General features: G+C 35.1%; 1 protein-coding gene across 13 annotated transcripts in view; it reads left to right on the top strand.

The window, feature by feature from the left end:
- Positions 1-12,301, top strand: part of CBLB (Cbl proto-oncogene B) — a 219,826-nt gene that overhangs the window by 101,672 nt on the left and 105,853 nt on the right. For all 13 annotated transcript variants that reach the window (XR_003518269.2, XR_003518270.2, XR_003518271.2 and 10 more), the window contains exon 5: positions 9,370-9,526. Coding sequence is in view for 10 of the 13 variants with exons in the window: in XM_027585393.2 (XP_027441194.1) it covers positions 9,370-9,526 (157 nt within the window). In the remaining 3 variants the exon portion in view is untranslated. The remainder of the gene's footprint in view (positions 1-9,369; positions 9,527-12,301) is intronic.

Raw genomic sequence — 12,301 nt, forward strand, 5'->3', positions numbered from 1 at the left:
CAGCACCGCTAGGTCTGAATTCTGACAGGGCAACATTTGGCTAGACCTGGGTGCCAGCTGCCCAGTTGAGACGGGCTCTCCTCCAATTCACTGCAATCCTTAGCTGGATCTCTTTACTCATTTCTCTTAACTGCTTGGTTCCCAGATATTTGAGTTTGTAATCTCTGAAAGGTATGTGAAGCCATTGGACTAATTGATGTAGACCATGAAGAATGTTCAGGGAGAATGAAGAGGACAGATCCTTAAAGAATGCTGATAAATGGGAGTACCTGGGTGACATAGTCAGTTACGAGTTGGACTCTTGGTTTTGGCTCAGGTCATGATCTCAGGGTCCTGGGATCAAGCCCTGAGTCAGGCTCCACGCTGAGCATGGAGTCTGCGTGAGATTCTCTCTCTCCTTCTCCCTCTGTCCCTCCCATTTGTGCTCTCTCACTCTCTCTAAAATAAATAAATAAATCTAAGAAAAGAAAAGAATTCTGACAAATGAAGTATTCATAGAATAAATTTAAGGAGATGGGAGAATCACAGAAAAGTAGGGGAAAAAGCATGAGTGTGGTAGTATTACAGATGCTAAAGGAAGACAGGATTTAAAGAAAGAGGGAGATGAACCAGATAATAGTACTTAAAGATCAAACCAGATAAAGACTTAAAAGTTTCCATTAGATGTAGTAACAACAAGGCACTTATAACCTGATTTATTTTCTCTTTTAAGAAATTCTGTAGGTCTCCTTTATAACCAAAGCTTTAATAGGCTCCATGTGTTTATGCAGTTTCTTGTGTGAGGGTTTTAAAAGTGTTGTTGAAAGCTGTATATTTCTTTTGCCTCAGCTTAACATCGATATCTAGCAGACTTTGCCCATTGCTTATTAACTTATTTCACCTTTGTAGAGAGATTTATGAGGAGCTTTGTTTTATTATGGACTTTGTTGTTTGTAAGATAGGCTGGGCTCTTAATGCTAAAGGGAAGATCATTTTAAAGCCTTACTGAAGCCCTTCTGTGGCAGGACATTTCTAATTTTAGAATCTATAACTTCTTGATTTTATTTAACCTGACCTCAGCAGATCAAAGGTATCTTGCTGTGATCCATGTATCTCATGTGTCTTACAAACCTACCAAGTATCACTAACCTTTCAAAGAAAATATACTGAAGTTGTGCAGTAGAAAGAAAAGAACAAATACTCACTGTTTTAAGACCAGAATCTTTGTTTGTCTATGGTTAATGGCTACTAAGTGGAAAAGTTAAACATGGAATTCTGACATATTCTTATGGATTATATTTACAGTTCCTCTTCCCATCCCTTTCACCAATAAACTTTATTTCAAAGCCAGAAAATAAATGGAATTATGTCCAAAATAATTTCATGGCTATAGTAAATTAATCGTGTTCAAAAGTCTGGTTGTGAGACCAGAAGTTAGAAAGCATCAAATCTATCATATGAATGAGATTACTGAGAAAATCAGGAATAATGTTGAAGAAGCCATTTTCCTTGTTTCTGCAATCTTAGAAAAAGTGTTTGATTCAAAATTTTAACTTTCAGAATCTGAAAATGAGAATGATACATGTCCATTTTACAGAGAAGTAATGCTTGTCCACACTATAGACAAAATGTTATGAACGTTTTTGAGAAAAAATAACCCTAAATACCCAGCATGTGTGTCTTTCTGTATGAGAGTCAAGAATCTTCACAGGAGTGGTTAGAGTATTGATATGTTCTTTGTGTGGGTTCCTGGAAAACATTTGCTTTTCAAAAACAAACAAAAACTTTTGTGTTTAGAAACATTTGTGATGGAAGACTAAGAACAGTATAGCCTGATGACAATCTATTTTCATATTCTTTAACAAATTACAGAAATGATTACAGAAAAAGAATAGATTTAGGAAAAACTCTGTATAAAATATCAACAGGCTTAGGAGTCACAGTACTAATATTTGCATCCGTAATAAAAATCAAAACATATAAAATATCTTATGAATGTTTCATTATCTTCTGAACAAAACTAGCCCTCAATTTAAAGGTATTGACACTAAATATATCTTCGTTGGTCAAAGTGAATTTTCTGACCAAATTCAGATGAAATTAAACCTAAGAATGGGTTAATATAGATAGAACAGATTTTCATTTTGTTTAAAATCAAGGTGACATTTTATTTCCTTGAGCTAAAATGAATTTTAAACAACTACTACCATCACCGCTTCCACCACCACAGCGACAAAACCAACAACCAACAAATAAACATTGACTTTCTTGTTGATATTATGGCAGGTACTACATCCATTCCCACATTTTCTTCTCTTTTTCATCTTAGAGTTTTTATGTAAAAATTTGTAAAGCTTTATATATTCAGTTTAATACACATACAGAAAGTATAGAAAACATCAGTGTAAGGTGAAGAATTTTTATGACGTGAACAGACTAATGTAAATGCCACCAAAATAAATAGCATATTACCTATAATTCTGAGCACCCCTTCCCCCCAACCCCTCAGCAAGTTCCATACAGTCACTGTCTGCTCATGGTATCCTGACTTCTAGCATCATGGAATCATTCAGAGTTGAAATTATACAGTTATGTGCTTTAAAAAAACCTGGCTCCTTTTATTCTTTGTTTATGAAACTCACCCATGTTCTTATATGTGACAGACTGTTCATTCTTCTTGCTCCATTGTGCAGCTATACCATACTTTACCTATTGATTCTTTTGATTATGGTCATTGGGTTCTTCCTCCTTCAGATTATTATCAGTAGTGCTATTATGAACTTTTCTTTTTATATTTTTAAAAACCCATGTATGCATTTCTGTTGGATGTGTACCAAGGAATGGAATTGCTGGCTTCTAATTTCTGCATATTGTTAGCTTTAATGCTTCTAGGAGTTTTCTAAAGTGACTTACCAATTGACTCACCTGTGAGCAGTGCTTAAAGGTTCCTGTTGTTCCATATCTTCTCCAACCCTTTGATATCCTTTGTCTTTTTTTTTTGTTTTTCTTCATAAGCCATACTAGTGGGGTCAAGTGGAATCTCACTGTTTTTTTTTTTTTTTAAGATTTTATTTATTTATTTGAAAGAGAGAGCACAAGAGGGGGTAGAGTCAGAGGGAGAAGCAGACTCCCTGCTGAGCAGGGAGCCCGATGTGGGACTCGATCCTGGGACTCTGGGATCATGACCTGAGCCGAAGGCAGTCTCTTAACCAGCTGAGCCACCCAGGCGCCCTCTCACTGTGTTTTTAATGTACATTTCTCTGATGACCCGTGAAGCTGAATATATCTTTGTTTATTGAACATTTTGATTTTTTTGTGTATGTGAAAATCATTTGCCCAATTTTGAGTAGTAGTTATTAATATTTATATGGGAATCTTTTGTTGATTATATGTTTCTCCCAATGTGTGCTTTCTTTTTCACATTGTTAGTGATCTATCTTCATGAACACAGGTTTTAATTTCTCTTTTTCTTTATCCTTTGAGCAGCTGGGGACCTGTTTAAATTTTTTGCCTGCTCCAAAGTAATGAAGATATTCTCTAGTTTCTTCTTAAAAAAAAAACCCTTTAATCTTAGACCTAAATATGAAAAATAAAACAATAATCTAAAATAAAATTTGTATATGGTATTAGGTAAGGATCAAGATTCAGTTTCTTCCGTATGTATATCCATTTGACCCAGCAGCATTTTTTTGAAAACATCATTCATTCCCCACTGCTGTTTAAATCTAATTGATGTTGCATATCCAGTGTCCAAATATGGTTGTATTTCTTTCTAAGATTATTGTTTTGTTCCATCTATTTGTTTATTCTTGTGCTACTATCACACTGTCTTAATTATGCACAGAGTGTAAGTTTGTCAGTGTTGTTTTTATTGAAGATGGACTTGATTATTCTTGGCTTTTGACATCTCCCTATAAAGTTTAGAATCAGCCTACCATTTCCTACTACAGAAATGTCTCCTAGAATTTTTGATTGGGGTTATTTTAAATCTAAGAGTCAATTTGGGGATAATTGATATCTTTACAGTATTGAATCTGCCAGTACATTAAAGTGTTTTATCCTTCTGTGTCTTTTATATCTCTGATTGTATGTGTGTTTGTGTTTATCTCATTCCTGTTTATTTAGTATTTTCAGATGCTCTTGTAAAAATTAAGTATTTTTAAGTTTTATTTTCTAATGATACATTGCTTATTTATAGAAATACAACTGATTTTTATTCTGCAACCATGTTGAATTCTTATTTCTTTTCATAGTTCAATATATAAATTCTTTTGTATTTTCTACGTATAAAACTATGTCTCAGGCAAATACTATTATAATTTTTGTTTTTATTAGCACCACGCTCTAACCAACTGAGCTAACCGGCCAACTTATAATTTTTGTTTTTAATTGATTCATTCTATGATTATATAATATATTTTAAAACAGTTTTAGCATATCTTTTATTTCTTTATTTCTAATAAGCTCTAATGGCTTATAGAGAAAAATAAAATAATCACTTAAACTCCCAGCATGATACAGTTCTTATCAGTTAAACTGTGTATTGATCTCTCCCGACATTCTAGACAGTTTTTAGCATTGGATCATAAAGGACATGCGATTTCAAAAATGCTATTCCCATTTAAGTATGTCATGGACACTTTTCCATGACAATATTCTTTTGTACAACTCTTAATTGATGTTAAAATATTATAATCTTTGAATGTAGTATGTCCTTTTATTACCATTGAGTGTATTTGTTTTTAATTTTTTACTATTATGAACAACACTGTATTGAAGAGACTTTGGATGGATATTTGTGCTGCTGTGTATTTATTTATTTATTTTTGACATAATTTTGTTGGGTGAAATCCCTAGAAGTAGGCTTTCAGGGTCAAAAAATATAGGCTTTTGAAACTTGCTGCCAGATTGCCTTCAAGAAATGCTGTATAAATTCTCATTCACACCAGAATTATATGACTTTTCAAACACCCTAGCCTTTGTTGAGATGCACACCTTTATTATGTGGATTTTTTTTTTCATAGTAGTTAAAAGTAAAACCTACATCCTTTTATGAACTTGTGGTGTCATGAAAATGTTTTGCCTTTTTTTTTTTTTTGGTAACAGTCTCCTAACATCTTTTGTCTTCCATTCTTTTTATTGTTTTGTTTTTTTTTTTAAACTGCAAGATTTTCAAGTTGGAATATACAATGTTCTCTTCCACTTTTATAGAGGAGGAGAAAGGCTTGGAAGATTTGAGTGGCTTGTCAGTTGCTGACCTACTGACAACTTTTCAGTTTTGTTTCCCTGTTATCTGTTTTTATCTGAAAGGACACTCGCTCTGTTTTCAAGACTATAAAGTTACTCTTGTTTTCTTGGTAAACAGACCAAGACTTATCATCTAATAATAAAATAATATAGCCTTATATTAAGTTCTTATCTCTCCTGACATGATATGAATGGACTATTACTCTTTTTCAGTCCTCAAAACATTTCTGTGTAGTGGAGAAAGCGACTGGAGCACAAATTTCTAGGCTCCTCCTCCACGTAACACTCCCTTGCTTTCCCTAGACACAGTTTAATTTAATTACACAGATTTAATTTAATTTAATTTATTTATTTATTTAAGATTTTATTTATTTATTTGCCAGAGAGAGAGATAGCAAGGGCAGGAACACAAGCAGGGGGAGTGGGAGAGGGAGAAGCAGGCCTCCCGCCAAGCAGGGAGCCCAATGCGGGGCTCGATCCCAGGACCCCAGGATCATGACCCGAGCTGAAGGCAGACGCTTAATGACTGAGCCACCCAGGCACCCCTGATTACACAAATTTTAGTTGCACACCTTGTTTGTCTTGGGCAAAGGTGAAAGCAACAGTTCCTTTTCTCAGGGAGATTCATCTCATGGGGTTTCCAAGGCACATCCATCTTTTTCTATAATAACTTTTGCACTTGGCACAACATAATATATTTACAAGTCTTTCCACTTAATTAGATTGTGACTCTATTTATATATCTGTTCTGAACCTGCCCAAATGCCTAGGACATATAAAGTCTTTCTTAGGCGAATTACTCAACCTCTTTAAGCCTCAGTTTTCCCATCTGTATCATGAGGATAAATATATTATCGGCCTCATAGTGTTATTGTGACAAACTCCAGTAATATATATTGTAATAGCACTTGGTGATTGGCAGAGAGAGTAGACAACCAATCAATAAATGACAGCTCTTATTCTTATTGGATGTTTAAAAATCCTGAAATCATCATTATTCTGTGTCTGGCTAACCATGGGCCTTGTATTCCATTCTTTGTGGATTAACAGCTACTTGTGCTTTTTAGTAGATTTTAAAGTTAATTTTGTAATTAAAGTGATTTATAATTGTAAGTGGCAAAAAGGACAGATTAAAATATCTCTGGGTTGGTGAGAGCTTGAAGCTTTTATGTTCTATTTCTTTAGTTTTTCTTCCTCTTTTCTATTGCCAGATCTCTGCCGGCACAGTGAAGTTTGTACGTATTTGTAAAACAATTTGTCGTGAATATTTTCTCTGACTTCATCTCTAGGGAAAGAGAGTAGAAACCATTGCTCTCTGTTGTTGCTATAGTTTAATTAAAGGTGTGAAAAGCCATCCTCTCCTTTTCCCCTCCCCCCACACACATCAGGAAAGAAGGTGGTAGCAACTTGAAATCCTCTTTGGAAAGGTTAGATCCTTAGTGCAACAGTTTTAGAACAGGTTTTTGTTGTTGTTGTTTTTAAGAAGTCATTGTACACTATTTCTGTTCTTCACTCATGAAACCCTCTTTCTCCCCACCATTCTCTATGTTGGGTGTTTGGCTCAGTTGATCAAAGGAAAGGTTATCTGTTGTACAAATTTTGTATGTAGCTAGTTAACCAGATAATGGCCTTTCTTCTTAATCCCTGTTACAACCCTTAACTGAGCTTGTTTGGACCTTTATCACAAGTGAACTGTGAGCAAGTATCATTTACACAAGTACTGTGGAAATGTGGCTTGCTCCTTTGTAAATTATTGTTCCAAGTGGTATGTTAGACTATAATTTGAGAAGTTTGTATGTTTTTTTAAGAATTTGCTCTGGGAAATCATTGGGTATTGAAAGGAGTTATGATCTGCAAGTGCCTTAAATATTGGGATGAAGATAACTTTTTTATGGAAACATATCAAAGGTGTCTAGCCAGTTGATTTACTTTTTATACTTCATACACAAGTTTCTCTTAACATTTCCATACAAAAATAAAACATATACCATTCTTAAATCAGTGGTTCTTTGTATAAATTTTTAAAAATTTGAATATTATGCTTCATGTCCCTTTTATGCATTGACTATTTGAACCTTAATTTGGAAAAGAAAATGTGCTTCTTAAGCACTACTTTCGTGGTAACTGTAATGAAACTGGACACAATTGCATATTTACACTTCGCCATAAATCAATTGCCTTCTAACATTATCAGAAGTGTTCCTTGTTTTCTTAAAACAGCAACATTTTGTTAACCTTAGTCAGAGCCTGACGTGTGTTTCTTCTAAATGGCGTCTGATGTGGTATGTCTCTTCAGTTCTCTGTGGTTTCCTGTTTTTTTCATACATGGAGAAAAGCCTTTTGATGTATTCAGCCCTATATTTTTCTTTCTTTTAGTGGTATATCAAACCTAAACTTTCTTATAAATACAGCATGGTATCGTAAGCGTGTCCCACCATTCATTTATTCATCTTGTCGCAGACCACTCCTTCCCTGGAATTCCTCCAGGACTTCCTTATATATCCCTCCCTCTAATTTTTTTTTTTTTTTAACATTACACGTCTTATTTCTACCCTGTGTGTATCTTCTTCAAGGACAGATAGTATCTTGTATTTTCATAATTGTATTTATCCACAGTGCTTTGCCTTAGCAGTTAAGAGATCAGTGACTCTCAAAGTGTTGTTCCCCAGACCAGCAACGTCAGCATCACTTGGGGACTTGTTAGAACTGTAAGTTCTCCAGCCCCACCTCAGTCATAATGAATTAGAATATCTTGGGCTGCAGATCAGCAATTTCTGTCTTAACAAGCCTTTCGACAATCCCAGTGAATGCTCAAGTTTGACAACCACTGCAGTAGATAATTATTATTTTTTCTAAAGATTTTATTTATTTAATTGACAGAGAGAGACACAGCAAGAGAGGGAACACAAGCAGGGGGAATGGGAGAGGGAGAAGCAGGCTTCCCGCAGAGCAGGGAGCCCGATGCGGGGCTCCATCCCAGGACCCTGGGATCATGACCTGAGCCAAAGGCAGACGCTTAACGACTGAGCTACCCAGGCGCCCCTAGATAATTATTGAATGAATACATAATTGTACATTTATGGCGATGCTTCACTGGGAGAATTGGTATAGGATAGGGCCAATGTAGTCCATTCAGCCTGAGTCTTTTATTTCTTACAAGATACTAGTAAAGAGAAACCTAAGGCTTAAATATTTATAATCTTCTAAGAGTGTATGTATAGCTCTTATGATGTCCTGTTGTAAAAACTGCAGCTTAAAATTTTAAAAACATGAAGGACTTCTTTCTTCCACCTATTCAGGAGTAGGCATTTAACATTCCAGAAGGAGGAAAATGAACTAAGGGATGAATAATAAGTATTACTTATTTTCATGATGGGGAGGAGGTAGTGAATGTCAGAAACTGGGCAGGTGGAGGACAGACTGGGAGACTTCCCTGGACATCGTTTTTTGCTCTTCTAAATTTTTAAACTATGTAAATGCACTGCTTAATAAAAATTTTGATGCATGATATTTAAGAAAAATAAGTTTTGAATAAATAAGTTTCTATATGCTAGCCAGTGTGATCGGTTAAACAATTTAAGATTTCCCTTTGTATTAATATGAAAGGTTAGATAACATGCTGTTTATCTGCAGAATACAAGGGGGTCATGGCTAAAATGCCTTCATGACTTTTCTCCTGTGCTTTCTCAAAATAGCGGATTACTCTTTTGTGCCATGAATAAAGAATTCCTACTATTGTGTGAACCCATAGTCTTAAGAGTTACTTTAAGGAAATAAAGAGGGGGAAAATTTAACTTGATTCAAAGTCAAATGATCTTGTGTACGCAACAGGTCAGACACACAGGACTTTGACCTAATCCCTTCTTTTGGATGTATTTTTAGAAATATCTTGACAGTGAAGGATTTTTTGAGAGAGAAATTTACTTAGATTTTTGTCACATTCTTAGCAAATGGAAAATAACCCAGTTAGCAAAACCCATTACTGATTATGAACACCTATTTGTCTTCTTTTTTCTCAACTATTTGTCTTTTAATACAAATGCAATTAATTATATTATTGTTATGATTGAACTGTGCTGTTTCAGTGGAAGGTAGTCTTAAATGACAGTTGATTCAACTACTATTTTTTTTTTCCTTGCACAGAACTATTGTTCCATGGAAAGTTTTCAGACAGTGCCTTCATGAGGTTCATCAAATTAGCTCTGGCCTGGAAGCAATGGCTCTGAAATCAACAATTGATTTAACTTGTAATGATTACATTTCAGTTTTTGAATTTGATATTTTTACCAGGCTCTTTCAGGTAAGCTTCCTATTTGCTTCATCCTTTCCTCCCTCCTGATCTCCTTCCCTGTGTGCGCATGTGATGTGCGTGTGTTCATTTGTGTGCACATGTATGTGTACATCTCTCTCTCACACACAAACATATGAGAAATAGTCTCATTTTTGGTAGTCTGTAATTTTGAAGTCACTGGTGTAAGGTTTTGGTCCTATCTATATGTTTAGGGTTTAAGTTCGGGGTACCAGGTGCTATGAGGCTAGCGATTGCTTGTTAGCTTTGAGAAGATTCATGCAAAGGAGCTTTGTTCTTAAATTTCCTATTTAGTTTCTCACTTTTAGTGCAGTAACTGACAGAATGCAAATTTTACGGGTGGACGTTTGCTAAGGTTGTATCCCACCTTCTCTCCTTTGTCTCCTGCTTTCATTTGGTGAGAAAGGAAATAGTAAACTTGGCAATAAATAGTAAATTTATCAGGTTCTGTATAGGAGATTCCAGTGGTGTGTACTCTTGTACAACTTACGTTGCTCATTCAACCATATGTTATAAACATTTTTTCATGTCAATCTTTTTTATTGATATAATTATTAATTTTCAGTTGCTATCTAATATTCCATCAAAATAGTATGTCATTAATTTAACAGATTACTCTTTTGGAAAATTTAGGCTTTTTTTTTTCCTGTTTCCTCACTAATTTGTATGACTGTGACATAACCTTCTTGTCCTGTTTATTGTTTTTATTTTTTAATCTGTCCTTTATAATTGTCTTTAGATAGCTTTTCAAAAGCAAGGGTCATAGCTTTTCAAAAGCTGGATGCTATCATTTTATTTTTTTGTATATCTTCGTGGAACTACCCTAAACATGAAGACTTGAAATTTGTGTTTTCTCTTTGACTCTGCCAATGCAGAGTCAAATATATCATGTATGGCATTCAGTTCAAGTAGTCACAAAATGAAAGAACCCCACTTAAAATCTTTATGCTTGTAGTAATATAAATTCTATAGTAAGTGAGGTAAATTGATCAGAAAGCAGGCTTGCTTGTATTCTGATGCAATTTTTTATTACTTTAGTCTGTAGTAAGATTTATTCTATTTGAAACACGCTTTCAACAAATGTTGGGAGTATAATATTGGTTTTCATGTTTCCCCCGTTATAAGAATTTCCCTTCTCTGATTTATGATTCTGCTTGGCACTAGTTTGCAAGGATCTGGTGACTGATTTATGTAAGAAAATCAAATTGTGTGGGATTAACTTTTAATTTATGAAAGGACCTGTTAACAGAAGGCAAATTAACTCTTGTCAACAATACTTATCGAATACATTTTATTTTATTACAACTTTAAGATCATAATTCTACCTGGGTGTATAGGATAAGAAATTAGATAAATGATTGCAGAAATTGTGCTTTTGCATATTTTTAGTTTACACTAGTTTCATGATTATTCCCTTGGTATATATACAGGCACATCTTGGAGATGCTGCAGGTTCATTCATTTCCAGACCAGTGCAATAAAGTGAATATCACAGTAAAGCAAGTCAAAAAAAGTTTTTTTGGTTTCCTAGTGCATATAAAAGTTATGTTTACACTATACTGTAGCCTATTACATGTGTGATAGCATCATGTCTTAAAAAAGCAATGTATGCACCTTAATTTAAAAATACTTCATTGCTAAAAAATGCTAACCATCATCTGAGCTTTCAGTGAGTCATAACCTTTTTGCTAGTGGAGGGTCTTGGTCTTTGCCTCAGTGTTGGTGGCTGCTGACTGATCAGGGTAGTGAAGGTTGGGGTGGCTGTGGCCATTTCTTAAAATAAGACAACAGTGAAGTTTGCTGCATTGATTGGTCCTTTTTTCACAAACAGTTTTTTTCTATAGCACATGATACTCTTTGAAAGCATTTTACCTGCAGTAGAACTTCTTTCAAAATTGGAGTCAATCTGCTCAAACCCTGCTGCTGCTTTATCAACTAATATTCTAAATCTTTTATTGTCATTTCAACAATTTTCACAGCATCTTCACCAGGGGGTAGATTCTATGTCCAGAAACCATTTTCTTCACTCATTCCTAAGGAGCATCTCCTCATCTGTTGAAGTTGTATCATGAGATTGTAGCAATTCAGTCCTATCTTCAGGCCCCGCTTCTAATTCTAGTTCTCTTGCTATTTCCACCCCATCTGCACTTACTTCCTCCACAGAAGCCTTAGACCCCTCAAAGTCATCCACGAGGGTTGGGATCAATCTCTTTCAAACTCCTGTCCATGGTTGATATTTTGACCTCTTTCCATGAATCACAAATATTCTTAATGGGATCTAGAGTAGTGAATCCTTTCTAGAAGGTTTTCAGTTAACTTTGCCCAGATCCATCAGAGGAATCACTAAAAGGGCAGCTATAGCTTTACAAAATGTATCTTTTAAATAATAAGACTTGAGGGCACCTGGGTGGCTCAGTTGGTTGAGCGTCTGACTCTTGCTTTTGGCTCAGGTCATGATCTCATGGGTCATGAGATCGAGCCCTCATCAGCCTCCACACTCAGTGGGGAGTCTGCTTGAGGATTCTCTCCCTCTACTCCTCTAGTGCTCTCTCTCTCTCTTTCTCTTTCTCAAATAAAATCTTTAAAAAATAAATAAATAATACTTGAAAGTTGAAATTACTCCATGGTCCATGGGCTGTTGTATTGGCAGGAATGAAAATAATTAATCTCATTGTACATCTCCATCAGAGCCCTTGGATGACCAGATGTATCAACAATGAGCAGTAATAGTTTGAAAGGGAAGTTTTTGCCTGGAGAAGTATGTCT

Source organism: Zalophus californianus, chromosome 1 (genome assembly GCF_009762305.2).
Source record: "Zalophus californianus isolate mZalCal1 chromosome 1, mZalCal1.pri.v2, whole genome shotgun sequence".
In the NCBI taxonomy this organism is placed as follows: domain Eukaryota; kingdom Metazoa; phylum Chordata; class Mammalia; order Carnivora; family Otariidae; genus Zalophus; species Zalophus californianus.